This window comes from Mus caroli, unplaced genomic scaffold, assembly GCF_978045245.1.
Source record: "Mus caroli unplaced genomic scaffold, Mus_caroli_1 scaffold_14, whole genome shotgun sequence".
Classification (NCBI taxonomy): Eukaryota; Metazoa; Chordata; class Mammalia; order Rodentia; family Muridae; genus Mus; species Mus caroli.
In genome coordinates, this window is record NW_028227269.1 from 88475920 (window position 1) to 88498618 (window position 22699).

The 22699-nt window shown below is 39.6% G+C and overlaps 1 protein-coding gene across 22 annotated transcripts in view; it reads left to right on the forward strand.

Annotated features, from left to right (window-relative positions):
- Positions 1-22699, forward strand: part of Nrxn3 (neurexin 3) — a 1606331-nt gene that overhangs the window by 1477767 nt on the left and 105865 nt on the right. For all 22 annotated transcript variants that reach the window (XR_015045250.1, XM_085830590.1, XM_029484639.2 and 19 more), the window contains one exon: positions 155-462. Coding sequence is in view for 21 of the 22 variants with exons in the window: in XM_085830590.1 (XP_085686716.1) it covers positions 155-462 (308 nt within the window). In the remaining variant the exon portion in view is untranslated. The remainder of the gene's footprint in view (positions 1-154; positions 463-22699) is intronic.

Sequence of the window (22699 nt, forward strand, 5' to 3'; positions counted from 1 at the left end):
TACTCACCAATTCCAGTAGTGAATTTTTCTTATACATTTGATCTACCTCTATTGTTCAAGGAAGTCTGTTTAGTTGCTTGCTCCATACAAAATAGGTAAGGGAAGGAGCAGAAATGTATAGAAATAATAGTATTTCCTCCACCTAATCCACTAGGCCGGCAGCTAACCATCTTCAACACCCAGGCGCAAATAGCCATTGGAGGAAAGGACAAAGGACGTCTCTTCCAAGGTCAACTCTCTGGGCTCTATTATGATGGTTTGAAAGTACTGAACATGGCAGCTGAGAACAACCCTAATATTAAAATCAATGGAAGTGTCCGGCTAGTGGGAGAAGTCCCATCAGTCTCGGGAACAACACAGACAACGTCCATGCCACCTGAAATGTCTACCACTGTCATGGAAACCACCACCACCATGGCTACCACCACCACCCGCAAGAACCGCTCTACAGCCAGCATTCAGGTAAACCTTCCTCCTGTAATTTTGTTCTTCTTTCTTGACTATTCAACATTAATGCTGTGATCAGTATTCTAGGTAGTTAATGACTTTGAATTACTGCCTTTGAAGGAAGGATGAAGATGCTCATGGTAATGAGAACTAAGACTAGAGAAAGAGCAAGCAAAGACTGAGCGAATTCAGGAAACCTTGTGGCACTCATGAGCTCATGAGATAACTCTTGTTATCCTTTCCATTTGTCATTGAAATGGGAAAGCTATTATTCAAAATGAGCAATAGACCTTACTTTTATTACAAGACATCCCTCTCCTCTTCTTACATTACCTTTTCTTTTCGATTAACAGAAAGTTGGAAGGGAGAAATGAACATTTGTTATCATAATCAAGACTATACCCTGGTTCAATTCTATTCACATTTTCCAGATAGCTTTAGTAGAACATGAACTGCACATTATTAAGGTCAATGGGTACCATTAAATCAAGGACAATTGAAACTAGAAGCTCAACCACTCCTTGTGAATAATAGTCTTTGTGTTTGACATTAAGTCCTAATTAATGACTTGTCATTTTGGAGTCTTTTTTTTAAACTTTATTTGACTAATATACTGATTTTATTAGAAAATGTAAAAGTTTCATTTTAGCTAGGCAAAATGTTCTTGGTTTTCATGGTAAGGCATTTTTTTTTCACTTGAAAGTAATTATATAAATATAAGCAAAAGCTTAATACTTAGCTGCCTCTCTCGGCAGTTCATAAATCTAGTTAGTAGGGGACAGGAGGTTAATCGAGTTATTAGCCTTAAGTAGTTTGGCATCAAAAAAGGCATGCCAATGCTTGTGGGGGAAATTATCCCTACCCTAGTTAGCTGTTTGTAAAAGTCAACATACCAGTCCTTGTCTCTTCTGCTTCTCAGTTTTCACACGTGATCCAGGAGCTCAGTAGCGTTCCTGATATCCCCTTTCCATCCATTCCAGTGGACAGTATAAACTTAGAGTGAATCATTAATTAAAACTCACCCATGTGGTTTTGTTTTTTATTTGTTTGTTTGTTTTTGTTTTTGTTTTTGTTTTATCCTTTCTAAATTACATGACTTCATTGTATGAAAACATGTTGTCTTCCTTTAATTTCACTTTTACTTTTTTGAGCTTGAGTAGAAATCCATGCAGTTTCTTGCATGATTCCTAAGAACAATTTGAAGCCATGTGTATTGATGGTGTCATCAGCCAATTTTATGTTTTTCCAAAGGCTGCTAAGAACCTAGCTAGCAGAGTGGTCCTGTAATCATGAGTGCCCTTCCATGCATACCTATGCACATGCTTGAAAGAGAAAAATAGCACTTCTCAGCTGATATTACAGCAATAACTCCTGACACCTCACTCCACTCACTGAGAAGAAGATAAAAGGCAATATATATTTCTATTATGACTTTCTATAGCTCAAGCATAGATCTGTTTACTGTTCATAAAAGGATAGTTCTGTTTGCACAGGTCTTGGCAGACTTGGTTCATTTCTGTCAGAGTATATTCTGCTAACTCTGTGGGAAGCAGAAGAGCAAATGTTATTTTTTTTTTCTCCATAGGAATGTTTGATTCTGCTTGTCTGCTTTAGGACCAAATTTTCACTGACCACAAGTGGATTTAATGCTACACAGGGATTCAGGGAATTGCCTCAATTTGTGGTAATTTTCTGTCTTTGGTTGTTCCCTCTCACAGCAAATATATAAATGGAGGTACAGTGGGGGCAGATTGTTTGAGTTCCCAAACTCTTTCTACAACCCAAGAGATCCAAGGGCTTCTGGACAGGGATGGATTTCAAGGTGCATAAACCTTAGCACTGATTTATCTCTAAGCCTGGGTTGCCTCTTGGAGCAAGTAAGCACCATCGAGAGCCCTCTCCAATAGTTTTCCTCTTGTGAGCTGCTTTTCTTTCAGAGGCTGGTGAAAATCGGATTACATCGTTACATGCTTCTCTGTTTTCTTTCTGCCAGGCTATAAAGATGGGATATAAATCTGTTGACACTCCTTGTTTTCATGGGTACATAAATACATACTCTTGGAGGAAAGCCAGGAGCTTAGCAGAATTGGTTAGATTCGGGCTGAAATATACAGAGACCCCAGGATTATGTAAGAAGAAACTTGAGGAGACATATTGTGAATATTTGGGGAAAGATTTTAGGTACTTTTGTTCTTGCTAATTAGCCACAAGAATGTTGCCCCATGCTTTATGCAAATATAAAAACTTCATAGTCAAGCCTATTCTGGCCTAGGTACCATCTACAGATTGCATCAAACCTCCCCAATGATTTAGGACAAGTCTTAGATAGTGGGTAGCTTCGAATATATGCAATGTATGACCCAGCCAATTTTCTTGGATAAAGAGGACTCATGCAGCTTTGATCTCTGAGAGGTACTTCAAAAAAAGAAAAAAAAAAAAGAAGAAGAAAAAGAAAGAAAGAAAAAAGAAAATAGGAAAGATTAAATCTCATGCTCACCAGTCCATCATTCAGTTTTCATCTCTCTGAAATCCTGTGCAGACCCATTTTACAAGCGGTGTTCCATTCTTTGCTTTTTCACTTTGATAATATCATTAAAGCATGGTTGTCCTAAAATGAGACACTTCTAGGAGAAAAACAATTAAGCATGTGTGACCACAAGTATAAAAAAATGTCACTATTCAAAAAAATTCCCTGATTCTTTCATAAAGCATTAGCCGGGAAAACTTCCTTTGAGGAGTTCATCTCTGATGGACCTTGGCTAGTGCTCACATCAGATCAAAGGAAAACTGTAAAATGCTTTTAGTGCTGCTCTTAACTGTGTGTGAATGTGAACAAATCATTTTTGAGTTGATACAGCTCTCCAATACTCCAGTCTTTTGGAAGTAATTGGTACTTTGATCTCTGTGATAGATCAGTCTGTTACTGATAGGAGTACAGAATTGCTTGTGAATGGAATGGACTATGTTAAATTACTCACAGCTATTGTGCCCAAGTAATGGATCTCGACCTTATATTAAAAAGAATGCCTCGAGATGCACCTCTCAATTTAAGGGTGAAAAAGCAACTATAAGTGCACATCAATAAACTAGGTGGGCAGATAATAATCTTCAATAAAAATCTTGTACTTAGTAGGTATTCAACAGACACTGTATAAGTCAGACCAGACAAGGTTTATTTATTATACGTTAGCCACTTAATATCCAGAAGTATAATGACTGCAATAATGTTCTATTTCTAGAATTATCAGGGTATGTAGACAGTGTTTTCCACTGGTTTAACTGTAATATATGATGGGCTTGACCCAGATATCCTGGATAGATCACAGGACACTTAAATATCTATTACAAAAAGCAATTTTATTTTACCTTAACTCTACAGCTAAAAACCAGCTTTGGCATTAGATATCATAATTTACAGAGTCAGACATTGGTGTAAGTATGGTGGAGGCAATTCTGCTTCCACTATTTAATCCAGCAGGGGTTCGCTCAGGACCAGCTGTGGTCTGGTGGCTTTCTTTAGGAAAGTGGTTGCTTTCTGCGCTCTCAGACCATACTGAACTGGGCATAAAGCAGAAATCACCAGCTTCTCAAAGCCTGGGCCTGACCTAGGCTTGCATTGCCTATACTATGCCCATTTGTGCTGTAAGTTTCCTGGCCTTTTCCAATTTCAGGGAAGACTTGGTGACATTTAATATGATGACAGAAATAAGTCTCTGGGGATATATGTGGGTGATTTTCTAGGTTAGTTGTGGTATAAAGACACACCCTAAAGTATGTGTGGAACCATTCCTTTAGCCAGAGTCTCGGACTGAATCAAAAAGAGACAGCAAGCTGACCACAAGAATTCTTTTCCCCATAACTACTGAATGTGGATACACTGTGACCAGCTGCCTCATTCTCTAGGTGCTATGCCTTTCCCATGATGATAGATACTGGAGCTGTGAGCCAAAAGCTAGTCTTCATCCCTTAATTTACTTTGTCAGATATTTTATCATGTCAACAAGAAAATTACTGCACTAAATATAAGATTCAGAGTCAGACTGTCAGTGTTTTGCCAATTTATTATTATTATTATTATTATATTTGGTATGCAAGTCAAACATAATCTACTGAGCAAGCAAGGACTGCTTCCATTGATATTAGTAGCTATAGTTCTGAGCAGAGGTTAGAAATTTTGGATCAGGGAGTGAGATATTTCAGAAGAATCTAAGTAGAATTTTGACCCTAAAATTAATCCTGGAAAATAAAAACGTGTATGACATCAGGAATAGACTCCTCTGGCATCTCACTGCCTACCTTAGAGTTTTGTTGTATTTTATTAAACCAACTTTAGAGTTCAGTGGACTTTAGCAAATATGCCATGTCATGAAACCAACACATTTGCAGATGTTTTGGAAGGTTACAAACAAAATTAGAAATCTCGATTACTTGTATCATGGAGCCAATAGCCTCGAGAAGACAAGAGGGCTCTCAGTGTAACTCCTGAGTAGTGGTGAGTATTGGAAGGGTAGTGTATGGAATGCATTGGGGCATTATCATAGATGAGATTGTCATAAACTGAGGCCCTAAGGAGTGATGCACCAGGGCAAGAAGAACGTCCAGGACTTGTGACCTATGCTGTAAGTCAAAGATATGACTTGCAAGGTTCCCAGGTTTAAGAACTTTAGCTTGAAGCTCACCCACTACACCTGGGAGAGTACTCAGAGGACTGGAGTGAACTGAATTATCCGTGGCCACAATCTAGGATTACCCAGAGAAATAACATGAAAACCTTTGGGGTGGTGGGAGTGGTAGAGAGCTTGCCCAGAGCTTTCCTTGAATTAGACAAGAGTTCTACTATCAAACTGCACCCCTGCCCCCACCAGACCCCCAGTGCCAAGCAGAATCTTCACCAACTCCAGTGCATCTGTGTAGCTACAACGGCACTAAGGAGACAGGTCCTAAAATGGGAAATCTCACTGCAGTCTGTATTCCAGGTTCTTCGCCTCCATTCTGGACTAAAGAAAAATGTGAGCAGCTAGAGTCTTTCACGACTCTTATTACTTTTAGTCTCTCCAGCCAGTGTGTTCCCAGAAGAGAGGAACAGGCCAAGAGGAAAATAGTTGTAAAAAGAAAAATAAATGTGAATTCTCTTATCTTTGGCCTCCAGTCTGGGTAGTTATCGGCAGAAAAGGAGCTCGCTGTGTCCTGTGCAAATCCCCATTTAGAATTGTTTATAAGCTATTAGCAAGAAACTGATCATAACCTACTTTTTCTGTCCTAGGCCTAGGCAAAGTCACCTTGACACTGGCCAAACTGTGCACCACCAGATAATTGGTAGAAAAGCCATGATGCTCAGGCTGGATTGGAAGTAACCTAATACACGGTGGGATGAAAGGCTATGAGATTGCATCTATCTCAAGCATCATAATAGCAATGATTGAATGGAAACTACCTCTGAAAGTTCCAGAAAGGAGCTCTAAGTTTTCAGACTTTACAATAGTACATATGTGGAAATTCTTTCCCTTTTAGTCTATGGCAGGTTAGGAACACATTCAGCCTTAATACTGGTAATGATGGCTTGAAACAAAATGACTTGCCCCTATACTTCATCTATTCCTGAGTGGAATTTCAGTATGTTAAATAAAGATGGTGGGATTTGCCATCAGAGCTTCTGAGTAAGGACTCATTTGCTTCTACTTACTTACCTATATGCCTTAAGGTAAGTCCACTCTCTCTCTATTGGTTTCATTATCTGCCTAAGGGACATAAGTGTGACTTCCCTTTTGTTACATTGAGAGTAATAAATATGATCATGGGAAGTGATTCATACACATTCATTGAAGAATTTCACACTAGGATCCCAACTCCACCTAAAAGACTCGCCCAGACTCCTGTACCTTAATTGAGCATAGCACTTCTGAGGGTTCCATTAATACAAGCACTGTTTGGTCTATACACACAAAGGCTAACATAACTTGGACCTCTTATGGCCTCAAGAATGAAGACAGAGGTCTACCAGAAATGCCCATATGTTTGAGTAGAGGTCAGCTTAGCTGTTGATCAGTTAGAATATATGGAGAAACTTTTAGTTTTAAATATATGAAATTGCAATTTCAGTAGGTCAAAATGATGAAAGATCAGGCATTTCATACTGTTCAGTAAAACACATAGCACTTAGATTTACAGTGCACTATCATCAGTAGGATTTTTGTGGTCCAGGATAGGTCACCATCTATTTCCATATTCTTTGAATAATTTGTGGGTCTCGGTTTGGGATGTAAGTCAAATAAATGTACCAGGCCTGGAATGCCTTGTGATCATAGCATGTATCAAGAATGGTTATACTTGCCTTGGGCTTGATAGAAATGAGTTAAGGAATCCACAGTTTCTGCTCCCTTCCTTTTACCACTAGACAACACCTCCCCCCCACCCCCCGGGAAAGTTTATTTTTAGGATCAGGACTCAGCTAATATTGATTAACAGCCTTACATAATGTGTGGCTCCAGGCTCCTTGCTTTCCTGCCAAGCCTCATAGCTAGGGAAGGCGCTGAAGATTTGTCAGTCTAATTAGACTTTAGCTGCCAGCCAGGAAATATCTCTTGTGTTCTGCTTGCCCTCATATAGATACTCTCCTTTCCCTTTTTGAGAATAATGTGGAGAGAAGGAGATTGGACTCCAATTTACTTGTTTCTTGGTAAGATTCTCCAGTGATGGCTTCTTTCTGGAAAGTTCAGATGAAAATGAAAGTGAGGAACACAAAGAGAAAGATGGAGCAAGATAAAGAGAGACAGAGAGGGAGAGAGAGGGAGGCAGAAAGAGTTTAAGGGGAAAAATATTATAGGTAGGCCTTTGTCTTAAAGACTTATATATTGCCAGGACACATGGCTGAGGGAAGATAACAGAGTATGGTTTCTCCTCCTTCTTCCTTTAACATATTACTTTCAAGGTCTGGAACAGCCACACCCCAGAGAGATGTCTAATGTCCTAAGGGGTCTTCTGAAGAGGTCCTGACAGCAGAGAGTCCGGGAGTTTAAATATTCTCATGGGAGTGATACGAGATGCCTATCTAATTGAATTACAGGATTGGTAGGATAGATTTCCCACCCAAACTACTGATAACACGCTATCTTGCTGAAAAGTACCTGAACAGCTAGAAGAGGGTACTGGTTTGGCTCTGAGATTCCCATATGTGGCCATTAAGGATCATAGTTGGTTTTGCAATCACCTAGCTGGCTACTCAGCCAAGAACAAAGTCAGAGTCCTTACCCTATTCCCTGTGGTTGCTACCCTTGCTGTCACTCTGGCCATATCTCCTATCACAGTGTTCTAGCTAGATTTAGCCTTTTCTACCTGTAATAGTATCCAGCACATACTAAAAATTAGTAATAATCAGCGTTGCTAGAAAGAAATAACAGGCAACAATTCATCAGCCCCTTCTAAAGAGTGCACATGTCTGTTAGCAGGTATGGGCTGAGGCTTTCAAACTTCTTAGCTGCTGCTTCCCAGAGGCCTATTGCCTATTGAGGCTCATCTGTGGAAATGGTTGGAGCTATTTTCTGTGACTTCTTGCCTTAAGAATAAGGTGTCCTAAGCGTAATGGTATACTGCTGCTGATAGAGTGTTTGCTTAGCATGTGCTGGAGCTAACCAGACATTGGTGGCTTAGAGCTACAACCCAGCACTTGGGAAGGAGAAACATGAAAATCAGAAGTTCAAGGTCATACATGGCTACATAGTGAGCTTGAGACTAGCCTGGGCTACATGACCTCCTGCCTTTAAAAAGAGGGCATAGATGGTAGAGTAAATAATGAATCTAAATTAGGCTTGATGTTGTATATCTATAATCCTTGTACTCAGGATGCAGAGACAAGAGTCAAGCTAATAGCATGCATATAGCAAGTTACAGGTCATCAGGGATATAGAATAAGACCCTTCCTCAAGACAAAACAAACAACAACAAACAAAAACAACAGCAGCCTACCCCAAACACTAGAATCCTAGAGACATCAATTCTCTCTGGTTGATAAAGCTGTTCCTATCAACTTATCTATCAAGAACCACTTTTTTCAAGAATTAGCAAGAGATAGGTTTTTTTTTTAATTTTTTTATTAGATATTTTCTTCATTTATATTTCAAATGCTATCCCAAAAGTCCCCTATACCCTCCCCGGGCCCTGTTCCCCAACCCACCCCTGCTTCCTTGCCCTGGCATTCCTCTGTACTGGAGCATATGATCTTCTCAAGACCAAGGGTCTCTCTTCCCATTGATGACCTACTAGGCCATCCTATTCTGTAGAATCTTCACAATATCTGAGTGCATCATCATTGACTCTAATTATTTTGGAGAACTATATAACCATTTCACAAACTGGATGACTTCAGTTGAGAAAGATGAACAGAATGACTTTGATATAATTAATATAATAATTTTTCATAATTCATCCCTTTTTCTTAACTGGTCCAAATGCTCCAGCAATGGCCACTTCTGGGTAAAAGATATACTACCTAATAAATGGTTCTTCATGAATCAAAACAGAATAATTGATTCTAATTTAAATGGAAATCCAGAGATGGGTTTTGGTTCTTTACCTTTGACAATACATGCCTTACTTCCTATTTCCATCTTTAAGCACAGTTATCAGTAGCCAGGCCTCAACACTAGTAGCACCATTCTGTCTGTGACTTGACAGTGGGAGGGTGATATGCTCTTCATACCTTCCTGGTGCCTGTCTGAATGACTGGAGAAAGGAGAAACACTGAGCGTTGTTATGACAAGACATGCATTTTGAAACCTCCTAATTAAAGCCTTCGTTTCTAGAGAGCTGCTACTGTTAGCTAAATGGAGAAATAAGTTTCACTTTGATTTTTCTCATCATCATCATGGGATGAAAAGGTTGGAGAATTATATACACACTGTTTGTAGTGGCTAGCAGTTACAGAGAGAATTGCTTGATGGGAATTTGATTGACTTGTATACACAATGAAACCTCTTCCTTCTATCATCAGGTCTGGTTAGGCATCTTTCTCTCTCTCCCCCCTCCTCCCTCCTCCCTCTCTTTCTCTCCCTCTTGTTATCCTCCCTCCCCCCCCCTTTGTGTATGAAACAGGTAGAGAAACAGAGAGAGATAAACACATAGAGACACACACACACAAAAGAGCAAGGACTAACAAGACAGAGAAAAAGACAAAGAGAAAGAGAAGAGAGGATATTTGTGTACATTTGCATTTATTATGGAAACTAATGCTTATTAAGTTTAAGATCATACAACACGGCTGGTGATCTTCCTGAAGAACAGACTCTTGTTTGCGAGGGAGACTTGCCAGAGATTCTGCATAACCTCCCCAAGGATTTATTCCATTCTGCTCAGTTTATGGGGCAGGAGCTTATATATATTCCCAGCTCCTTCATGAGTAGCCGCAGCATCTGTTTACCCATCCTATCAAAGTATTTGCAAATGTAGTTCAGGGCTCTTCAAGAGGAAAAGTTGAACTCATCCAACGCATTAGATAGGTGAACAAATAGATATCCAAAGAAGGATTAAGAAAGAAAAAAATTCCCCATCAGATAATGCTGTGCTGGTTCTTGATGCCCTCTCTTCCTGTCCCTCACTCTGCTGCATGCCCCTAAGACAGATGAAAAAGAGTAAGAAAGAATTTACCATGTCACAATATTTATTCCCCCTTTAGAGAGTTGACCTCCAATGGAATCAGAAGGACATGAATGATTTTAATCCACAGTAACAATGGGAAGCCGGCCCTGACGGTCTTGAACAGTATAAATATATGAAATGACAGATTTTTTTTTCTACTCTGTCTTTCCATACCCTCCTACCAGATACGGAGAGAGACACATACTTGTGTGCCCACAACTCATTCTGTAATACACAATGAAATTTCACCCAGCCCTTATCTTAGAGCCGCTGTTCCAATGATTAATGCCCCACTGGCTGGGAAACTGTGCTGCTGAAGGAAGACAAGGAGAGAGCAAGACACATGAAATATATCTCTAGGGCCATTTCTCATTATTATTATTACCATTATTAGAACCTTACTACCCTATCTATCCTGTTAGGAAATGTGTGATCTATTGGCAACGGGGAAAGGATGACATTTGCAAGTGGCTTCATGCTGGAGAAATGAACAAGGACACAGAGAGTAGATAGTTTCTACTAAACAGAACTGACCTCCATAAGGGTCTCGTTGTTACTCTTCTTTATGTGTGGGTTTGTATGTTTTCATTATTATTGTTTTTTTTTTCATGTCTGAAATAATAGATGACATCATCTGTGTCTCTGTGTTCTGCTGCCTTTCCTCTTGACCCCCTATATATATCCTTGCATATGGTCTTTTGTTTTGCCGAGTCTTTGTCTGCAAGAATCCATAAGAAGTAGCCTGTAAAATTGTTTCCCATGGTCACTTATGCAAAAGCAGGATGGACTATGCTTTTTTGCCTTGAACCTCCTCATTAATAAATATTTCCGTATCGTGGCTGACTTCAAGCTTTCAAAATACTGGTGGTCTCTGTCTCTCTCTCTCTGTGTCTCTCACTCTGTCTCTTTTTCTGTGTCTCTGACTAGTGTGTATGTGTGGGGGTGGGGTGGTGTATTTTTATGTACATATCGTATAAAGTAGTATGTGACTCCTGTTACTGACTTCAACAAAGGAAGATACGTAAAAGATTCCTAGCTTTAGCCTTAAACTGGAAGGCATGGTGGGACCTGGTTGGGAAAATGGGCCTTAATAGGAACACTACCGCAGCATGCATATCTACTGACAAGTGACAAATTCATTAGCCTGAGCAGAGAGTGCCATGATCTGATTTAGAAAATGCTGTGCTTCCAATGTGGAGTTTGGGAGGGCATAGACTTTATAACTGACGCACCACGTGGAGCTTCTAGTTTAAGTGGAATTCGAATTCAACCAGTGAGTGGCATCACTAATTGAGGGCCTAGCTGGGCCATGTACTCGGGTGAAATAAATAAATAAACAAATAAATAGTAAAATTATTAGTTCCGCGAAGATGGAGTACCTCATCAAGTGTGTGACTTTGGGTGGGAAACAACCAGTAAAAAACAAAAAAAAAAACAAAAAAAAAAACAAAAAAAAAAACTTTTTTTTTTCCAGAGGATTACAAATCTAGCCAGTTTTCTCTCCTCCCTCACCCCACCCCTCCTTGTTATTGCCAGTGGCGATAGTGATGGTTGGTTGATTGGTTTGGGTTTGGGTTTGTTGTTGTTGTTGTTGAGACAAGGTTTCTCTGTATTGGCCTGGCTGTCCTGGCAGACTGACCTTGATCTCAGAGAGCTTCCTGTTTGTGCTCCCTGAGTGCTGGGATTAAAGGCGTGTTCTATCACTGCCCAGCTAAAGTGTATAGCCCAGGCTAGCCTCCAAACCCCCTGCCTCGGGCTCCTTCACTTCAGCAAATCCTATTGAGATGAACTTATTTTCACATTTCAATTTTATGTTTGTCAAAATAGTAAATCCACAGAGTAAATAGCTCCCACACATTCCCTGAAGTGATAGCTTTTTCTTCATTGGCTCCGAGGGTTGGTGATAGGTCTGACCTGAGTCTGTCAGCAAGACCTGCTCTCACTAAAGAGTCATTTGCACAAGCCAAGTCTCTTTCTGTGGGTGATGCATAATCAAAGTGGTAGGTGGTGACATAGGAGCTATATCAACCCTCTGTCTGCTGTCTCAACGCTGAATAACCAAGGCAGACCTCCCAGTCATGGGGAGGGGGGGGGCGCGCGGGGGGGGGATGGTCATCAGGATCTGCTGAATCTTTTCAGCAGCCACACATACATGAACTTCTGCCTTCTGGCCTGATGCGAATGGCTCTGCATCTAAAACTTCTTGCATACAAAATCTGGACTTCGCACCTCTTTTCTGAACACCCCACTTAACACAGCACCACATAGCCTGCAAAAAACAAACAAACAAACAAACAAACAAAACCCCAGCAGGCTACAGAAAAGCCACAGCCTTCTCGCCACGCCCCGCAGCACTGCTCTGCTCCTATAGGTTGCTGGAATTTTAAAGAGCTTCCCTCTTCATAATGCACTGCCTTTCCATTTCTTACCTTTCTCAGCAGATTAACTACTCGCGACTCTGCAGGAAAATGACAAGAGATTGGTTTCCTTCTCCCGCCCAACCACATCAACTTCCTCATTCTTCAATTTCCCAGTAAATCTCCATCACATTATTTGGTTAAATGAGGATTCACAGTTTACATTATCGTGACTTTGTAATATCATTTTTTTTTTCTGAGAACAATGTAAGGAGATCACACATGAACTGATTCATTTTACAAATATTTACACACTGGGTAGAAGCCATCGGTTACTATTCTAGGAGCTGAGGGAGCGGCTGTAAAGAAAACGGAATAAGTGCTTGGCCCTGGCTCCTGTTCTAATGTTATGATTCTCTTTCTTTTCTTCCGAAGCTCTTTGCTAATGAGCACCTTCATTATCCCATTAGCCTCTCTCTCCCCACCTCTCCGTGTCACAGCAGCATACATGTAAAAGCCTTTTCAAAGAGAAGACACGGGAAGCCTAACGTTTCTGTTGTTTCGTGGTTGATTACCCTGGTGGTGTCTTATCCCCTGGACCCTGGGCACCTGCTGCCTCATAGTTGCTGCCTGTCCTCCCTCACTGCCCATGTGGGCAAGCTCCCTGAGACCTTCGTCTTAGTTTGCTGACTCCCCTCCTTTCTCTTTCTGTGTTATTCTCCCTTCTGAAGATTGGCATCATCCTCTGACTTCCTGAGAAGGGGTGAGTAAAACCAGCAAGACATTGCCCATTGGGAACGGGTTCTAGCCCACCCTCATTGTTTGTTGATAGTTTTCTTGGCATGGACTTACAGGGTAGAAATAATGAATTTGGAATGGCATGACCAGTGTTTTCAGGCATCTAATGATGTGATTGTTGACAACAGATTGGTGGCAGATTATTAGAATATATTTTAATTGTATTGCTCTCTGAAACCTCAGCTCTTCTTCAGTGAACTTCAAGACCATATCTATAACCCATATCTTGAGGACTGAGTGCACTTGCCCAGTGTGTTTGTGTAGTCGTAGGCTTTTGCCCTTTATTAGGACCTGGCTGACATCTTGAGTTTTGTTTAGCGAATCTATTACTAAATAAATCACACACACACACACACACACACACACACACACACACACACACACACACACACACACAAATATACACATATACAAACACATGCACACCAAATATAACTATAGAAAAGCATAAAGTTATGAGAGCTCTAAGTTTTTTTCTGTCTGTGTGCATATATGTACATATATATCATATACCTGCTTATTTGTATGTCATCAATGTACAATTCTGCTAACAATTATTTCTTCTTCTCTCCCTCCTCCTCCTTTCTCCCTTCCTCTTCCTCTCCCTGTCATTCTCTCTGTTTTTACTGTGCTCGTATGCACACAGGAGAGTCTGTATGTTCTCTGGCATGTATATGGAGGTCGGAGGACAACTTCAGGTTTGAGCCCTTCAGGTTTTCCTATTACCTTGTTTGAGACACAGTCCCTCTGTTCACCTCTGTGCAGTCCAAGCAAGCTTCTTTCTGCATTTACAGCAGTAATCCTGCCTCTACTGCTCATCACCTAGTGGGAGTACACTGGGCTTATAGACATGTCCACTCCTCTGTCTGGCTGTCCTGTGAGTTCTGGGTATTTAAACTCATTTCATCTTCTTGTAAACCATCTCTCCTGATTCTTAGTTCTTTTACTGCTCCATTATTCTGCTTTATTTTGTTTGGTTTTTTTGTTTGTTTGTTTTGGGGGAGGTTCTTGTTTGTTTGCATTTACCATAATGTGTACTCCTGAAATTCACAGATATTATGAATTAAATAATGTGTGTACGCACTTTAAACGTTTTGCATGCAGAAATGAGCATAATCTGACTCTTCTGCCTCGTGTTTTCTAGAATACCAGGGACTAGATTTTTCGGTTTTGGAGTTTTATATAATCAGTGAGTTTGTGGGTCTCCGGGTACATTGCTTGGTGCCAGTCTGTTCATTTGGCTCTTAGCTTCCTCGATGTAATGTTTTTAAATTTGCTTTTCATTAGATGCTTGATAAGTGCTGAAGAAAAGCAATTGCCTCTACATTTCCTCCCCTAATGAGGAATAACATACCGTAAGAAACAAAGATTAATTTCTCCAACCTGTCGCCAAATTAATGCTAACGTACATGGATTTGGATGGTGGAAAGAAGGTGTTGTCAAGTCATTACACGAAGAGTGAGCCAATGCTTATAGCTGTCAAAGCAGAGGGGAGTGGACACTTATGTGAAAAAAAATGTATGAATGGGAAGGCATAGGGAAAGCTGAGAGGAGGAGGTGGGAAAGCCCTCAAGCCTGTTTCTATAGGGAATCATTTCTATCAAACACTTCTAACCAAAAAGCAAAGATAGCTGGAGGCTCTGCAGTAAACCAAAATATTTGAAGAAGAAAGTGAGTAAATAGTAAAATTCACTTCCAAAGCCATACCAAAAACACTATATAGTTATACAGAAAACACCTACAAAATGTGCTTTTCGACTCTAGTAGCCAAAGGGAAATGCCTTTGTTCTACTTTGAGGGATAGAGGGTGAATGTCTAGATAACTTGTTTTTGTTGTGTGTTGTTAAGCTAGATGTATGGTAATAATTACAAAGAAAGAGAAGGCAAGGAAACAGAAACCACTATGATATTTTTTTAAAGGTCTATCTGTTTATCATCTATCCGTCATCTGTCGGTTTGTTTACTTGGCTATCTATTTATCATCTACCTATCTATATATTTATCTATCTTCTATGTTCATCTCTATCTCTTTTTTTCCCCTAAGGTCTATATTTCTTTGTCTAACTGCTAATCTGAATAGGCATCTATATAGCAGAGTTTTCCTCTTTTGATTGTTGCAAACATTTCCCCACACCAGCATCCATTTAAAATTCAAGACACATTTTCCTTTGCAATACACAATGAAAGGAGATTGTGTTGGACAATATCAGAGACTGTTTTGTCATGTTTGGCCCTGTAATATTATGTCATACTGTTAAAAGCCCGGTAATTGAGGCCAAGGGAATGATTCAAAAATTGAACAAGACTTCAGCCTGTCTCCCATCTGTTGCACAAATTCCCAGAAGACAGACCCAGGTGGTGGATGTAAAATTTTCTTACAAAGACTTCTGAGAGTCAGGTAAATTTGTATTGTGAGTTGTGCCCATAAGATTGGCAGCACTCAAAAAAGGATGTCTTTGGAGTCATTTTAATACAGTGCATAATGTGAATTCAAGAGAGTGCTAGCAAATTGAGTCATGAAGATTATTTGGTCCCTGACTTTACAGTACCTATTGCATGCTGTGTCAAAGGATCTAGATGGAGTTGATTGAGTAAATCATTTAAATGTATGCTGGCTATCTTCATGGGGCTCCTTATAATGTGGGAAAAGGCATGAACATGCCAGTTTTACAATTACTCAATCACAGCCTCAAGGTAGTGGTGTACATTTAATCCCAGCACTCAGGAGGAAGAGGTGCAGTGTAGATCTCTGTGAGTTTGAGGCTCAGCTGGTCTACAGACCTAGTCCTAGGACAACCAAGACTACCCAAAGAAATCCTGTATCACAAAACAAAGACAATTAGTTAATCACAATCATGACAACTGTGACAAAGAAGGACAAGTATCTAGGAAAACAGAAAAGGGCTTTAGTTATTTTTCTGATCTGGAAAGAGTTTTCCAAGAAAAGCCCTATAGGAACTAGTTTTTTCAAAGAGAATCAGAAAGTGTTCCACCCAAGGTAGCAGCTACTACAAGGACACTGCTGGATGGATCAGGCTCCCTCTTGCTCTTCTGTCTTCAGTCTATATACAGTAGCTCAGGGGTCTGGAAATATAGCAGACTGACCATAAGTGATTAATGTACTATCTATGCATGAAGAGTGTGGTGGTTTTAATAGGAATGACCCCCCAGAGCCTCATATATTTGGATGCTTGATCATTAGAGATTAGGAGGGGTGGCCCTGTGGGAGTAGGGTGTAGCCTTAATGGAGGAAGTATGTCACTGAATGTGAACTTTAAGGTTTCCAATGCTAGAGCTTGGCATGAAGACCTGGATGTAAAACTCTAAGCTACTTCACCAACACTGTGTCTGCCTATGTTCTGACATGCTTCCCACAATACTGATAATGGAACCAAACCCCCAAACCTCTAATCAAGCTCCAATTTTTAAAAATTAATTAATTAATTAACTTTAATTTAACTTTAATTAACTTTTTAGTCCCCTCCTCCTTTCCTCCAAGTCCCACCCTTACAGATCCCCATTTTATCCCCTTCCCTTCTCTTAAGAGATGGAAAAAGACCTCGTAGGGTATCATTTTGCCTTGGGACATTTAGCCAAAGTGGGACTAAGTTCAAACTCTAATTAAATGCTTTCCTTTATAAGAGTTGCCATGGTCATGGTGTCTCTTCACAGCAGTAGAACACCAACACCAACACCAACACCGACTAAGACAAAGGAATAGGAAAGGCAATTAGAATGGCAATTTCTTTGTTATGACAAAGGTTTGTAGGACTGGTTTGTTGAAAATTTCCAAAACTAAATTAGGGGACATGGGCTGTGTGTGCCCCTGAGCTCAGCCTCTCAATCACTGCCTTCAGATGCAGATTTTCTCTGTGACAATCAAGGGTACCAAGTCACCTAAAGCAATCTCACACATGTGCAAGGATGCAAATTTCTTCCTATGGCACACTCACTAACATTTTGCATAACACATTAAACTCATCACCTTGGTAGGAGGGACCACACATAATGAACAGATTCTATAATTGTCATGAGCATCATAGCAGTAACGTTTGATCCCTGTTGTATATTAAATATAAAGACACATTTTAGTGTAGAGATTGGATAATATCTATTTGCTCCTCAATTTCTAGCTATCTAGAACTCTAGTAGCTAGAAATTGGTTGTTTGAAGACTTCCTGTTCTCACTGTTTTCTCATGCATAGCTTTGGTCTTTCTTCTCTCCTGGTAGAAACTGTTAAGTTCACTGGAAAAATTTCCTGCAGTCTAATTAGCCTCTCTATTTAATTTTATAATAAGAACTCTGAACCAGAAGCTGGAGATAATGTACCCAATTCAATTCATAGATGTCAATTTCTTTTTAATTGTAATTCTTTTCTCTAGTTCTTCCCACTCTTGCTGCTTGAACACAGCTGAAGCTTGGGTGATTATGAGATTTTCTTGCCTACGCTGCTAATTATGCCTCCTGCTTTAGGGTTAAATTCATTTCTTATCATGGTTGTTAGTATTAGTAATAATAATAGGTCTCTCCATCCAAACTTGGTTGAGTAGTTTTCATAGTTACTGCTTGCAGGCTTAGCTTATTTCCATTTTTTACCCAGATGGTCTCTTCCTTTGTTAGTGGCTGGAAGCCTCCACTTTTCTTTTGCACTTAAGTTTCACTTTTGTATCATCTTGGGGCAAAGCTTATTGAGCAGATTCTTCTTAGTATTTGGGATGGATTATACCTCTGGGTGGAGGTTACCATACTATAGATGTCAATGACATCTTCTCTAAACTATGGCATTGTTGCCTTAAAGAGGAAGGATTGTGGGAACCAGTGACTGGGAGAGGGGCAGTGAGCAGGATGTAAAGTGAATAAATAAAAACAAAAACAACAAATTAAAGTAGAAAGAAAAGGAAGTATTTGTGGTAGTGAATTCTCTAATGGCTCCTGCTCCTATCACTTCCTTTGAAAGGGCTCCAGGTCCTCAAAAGAAGATAAGAATTTCATTTCTGTGTTTACTACAACGAAACAAAACAAAGCAAAACTCCATTCTGAACTCCTACTTGCAGCCATCGTTTATAAACAGTGCTGGAGTGCTACCAACTTAAACTTGAAATTGTCTGCCGAGGAGCGTGTTCTTTCGAACTTCCCTCTCAATTGCAATTGTCATCATGTCTTATTTGCTTAAAGTTGTACTCCCAACAAGATTATTCAGACAGTTTCAGAAAAGGAAATTTGAGAGACTTTGAGTAGAAAGCCAAGGCTTTTGACTCTGCTCCCTGTCTGAGGATGATGCTGGCTTCTACCTGTCTCAGGAGTTCCTCTTGTCCTTTGATCAGTTCCTTGCTTTACTTCAGATCTTCATCAAGGTCGCTTCCAGCTACCCAGCGCATTCCTTGGACATTTCTTCACCATTAAGCTTTACCCATTACTTTGTTCATAAGTAATCTTTCCATTCATGCATTTCTTCAAATGTATCTACCCCAGTGCTTGCACACATCAGCCTTCACTGGAAGGAACTGCCCCAAGCTTGCCCAAATGAGCCCTTACTGGGAAGAACTGCCCTGAGCTTGCTCTCATTAGCCCTCAATGGATGAAACTGCCTACATTTTTGTTTCAAATCTTTGCTCATTTTCTCCTACCCCTTTCATTTCTCCATGGTGTTTTTTGTTTGTCTGTTGTATTGGTATCATATGATACCCTCACCCATTACAGGCACCTATAAATATAGCAGGGGCATTCCTGTTCTAAAAGTCAAATTAAACCAAGTAAAAGCTCTTTCTATGAATTAGGTTCCAATCCCTTTCATCAACACTATAAGACTCCACCTAAATATGTATTCATGTCCAAATTTTCTGAAGTATATACTCCTTTGATTATACTTCCTGAATAATTTGTACAAATTTATTGTAGAAAAATTCACAGCCAAGCAATTCTAATTCTACTCATGGTCACAACCTGTAGATGAATCTCATATGTAAGGGTACACAGGTTCCCATTCCTTTTGTATTACATCCTTGTCTCCCAATATTTCTCTCAGGAACCCACTATTCTGTATCTAGGATGCTGTAATTTTGAGCATACTATTTTCTCCTTGGGCCTATACAACATGCACAAGATTTGCACTTTCCTGTATACAATGAACAAAATTAGACCATTGTTTCCATTGTATTTTTGAGAAGAAAAAAATAAGTGAGTGCTTGTGTTTCAAATACCTAGGGCAGTTCCTGGAACATAATAAGCACTCAATAAAAATAGCTGTTGGTTATTGCTTTTGTCATTCCTTTTCAGACCCTGTCTGCCTGAAAAGCAATTCTCCATTAGACTCACTTGTGATACAATCTTCTTGGTGAGGTACCCACCTTTACTCCTGTTCTATCTTACTCTGCCAGGCTCAACTCTGCCAATGCCCTTGTCACTGTATGTTGGCAAGGGGTTTATTTGTTGTTACAAATACCTGTGCAAACTGCATGTTGGCATAGCTTCATATTTTTCTGACTAGGTATACTTCAGAAGGGAATTTAGGAGCTTACCCACAATTTAAACCAATTCATGGCCTGGCTCGCAATCTATCAGCAGAACTTCTAGAAAACCCATCTATCCTGCTATGCAATTCCAAATTGAAGTAGATTCCTCTTCCATTTCTCCATCTTCTCTGCCATCGAGACATCCCAAGCAGATGCAGTATTTCATAGATAAATTATCTAAATGAATGGCAATTAAGTCAACATTAAATAAAATCAATATTTCAATCAATCAGCATATTAAAAAGGCCAGGCCTGCTGGTTCTCAGGAAGGCAGAACCAGGCTAGCATCCTAGTACAAAAGCTACACACTGAGACCCTGTCTCAAAAGAAAAAAAAAAAAAGGAAAAAATAAAAATAAAAATAAAATCAACATCAAACATGATGTTCTGTCTGTCTGTCTGTCTGTCTGTCTGTCTCTCTCTCTCTCTGTGTGTGTGTGTGTGTGGTGTACCACAGGAAATTAATGCATTTTATAGACTTAGAGTATAATACTAATATAAATAAATAATAGAAGTACAAAGATTTGGTAATATTAAAGTACATAAAAATAAATAGTAGAAAATGTTATTTGAGGTCTCATTTTGGAAAAAGCATACAGCCAGAGCTAGATTAAGAGCTAAAATACCTAGTGAGTTTTGTTCTATGCCTTGCAACAACCTATGCTTCTGGAGGTTATAAAAAGCAACATTTATCTCTATATGTGTTCTATACCAATATGATCTATCTCTCTAATTACATAGTCAATTATTTTTAAAGAGTTGCAAATAAGCTCTGTAAGAATGTCATAAATGTATTCCATTTAGAAGTATCTTGCAGATAAATTTTATTTTTATTCTTCCTATATCTTCCTGCAGCCTTAAAAGTATACAAAAAATAATGGTACTACCCAACTAATTTGAGAAACAGATCATTACTGTCTCATAGCGTATTAATCATGCTTGCCATTCCTTCTCTGCCATCATTATGCATTGGGATAGAAAAAAGTGAGTAGTGTCAGAGAGCCTTTGAAATAAAGGAACGTTGGAATCAGGCAGGCTTCTCAAGAGATGTTATTTTTATGCAAAGTAAAATTCCCAAGTAATAAAAGGGGGCTTGAAATGGTGATGGTACATGATGTAGAAGGAGAATTATTAATAAGTACATGGTATCTTCTGCTTCCATGGGCTCTTCTCAAAATGTAGACAGTTCGGAGGTAGCCTAGAGGAGCGTGAAGAATGATCACGGTAATAGAAGGGGCAACTTAGGAAGAATTATTGAAGTTATTAAGTGTGTACATAGTTTGGCTGAATGACAAGTTGGAGGAAATGACACTATAGGCTGTAGAACTTTTTTTGAAGTGACTGGACACAAGCAGAGCAAGGAATTACTTAGGTCATAGGATGAAATAAATGGAAGGGAAATTGGAAACTTTGTATCTGGACTTCTTGACTGACCTGTGGGAATGGAGAGGGAAAACAGAGAGGCTCCTGAACAGGCTGCTTGGATGAAAGCAAGAGGCAGTGAGCTAGTGCAAAGTCTCTGCCCCTGGCTCAGATTCTACCTGCTCTGCTCCATCTTATCTGGAGTCCTGCTGTCCCCCCAACCCCAACCCCAACCCCACACGTTGTGCTTGGTAAATGAAGCTTATTGCTATCTTTCTCTAAGCAACTTGTTTCCAGGAAGCATGTTTATTCACTTTTAATCCATAAGATTTAACACATTAGTCAGACTCCTTAGAGAGAAATGTATTTCCTTCCGTGAGAAGAAATGGTCTTTGGAGTCGGATGATGCCAGACATTTTACAGCCTCTCTATTGGTTTATTGCTAGTACCTGCTGAGCCTGTTCTGGAAAGTGGGTAGTTTTTAATCATTCATCTATTCAATCATTCCTTAGTTCATTCATACATTTGTTCATTTATTCATTCATCTGTTCATGATCAGTTTTTATTAAATAGCCCTTTATATTGTCCCTATTTCCCTACTGATCTCAAACTTGTAATTTCCCTGCTTCTGACCAGATAGTGTTGGGATTTCAGGTAACATGTGTATTTATACATGTTTCGTTGGGCCGATGTTCACCTATGCCATCTCAACCTCTGCTTTAACTAATTAATTGCTACTAAATCCCTCCTAACAATCACTGACATCGTCATGTTTACTTTCTAAATTTCACAAGTTATTTCCCAGAGTCCAGTTTTGCCTGCTCTCAATAGTTGTAAAGCTGAATAAGGTTTTGTTATTCCCACCTGAGCAAAGCCATCTGTAACTCAAAAACATCTAAGGATCGACCTCACTTGGTTGACATTGAGATAGAGTCTAATCTCCTTTTAACTGGCACACTTCTGGCCATTGTACTTAGTTCCTCATACCACCTATCCTGCTGCCTAGTGCCACGACCATGCTGACTTGCTTTTGTCTTGCCAAATGAACGGTCTTCATTTACTCCTTGGCCATACTTGCTGGAGATTCTGCTGAGGACCACTCTCCATTCCTGCTTCCCACTGTTGTCTTCTTCTTCTTAAATCAGAGTCTTGTGACATGCAGAGCTGGCTGCTCTCATGCCCCTCCCACATCTTTTCGTACCAAATGAAGCTTATAATTACCACACTATCAATGCTACTGTGTTGTAATTGTCTTTTTACATCTGTCTTTTTCTAATTGACTTTATGTTTTCTTTGAGCAGATCCTAAGATTAGTTACCACTATTTCAATACATTTTTTTTTTGCTTTTGTTTATGTTTCTTAGTAAGAGATCAATGGATGGAGCAGGCATGAAATGTAACAAGATATGTAAAATATCAAATCATCAACTAATGTACGTTATTATCCATTTGAACTTTGAAACCAGGACATATATTTGTTTGTGTGCAGTGATGCTAATCTTGGATGGGCTTCTGTCAGTACTCTTTGTAGATGTTCATACATAAACAGGTTGTATAGCATGCAGGTTGACCACATGGAAAATGTGATCTTCC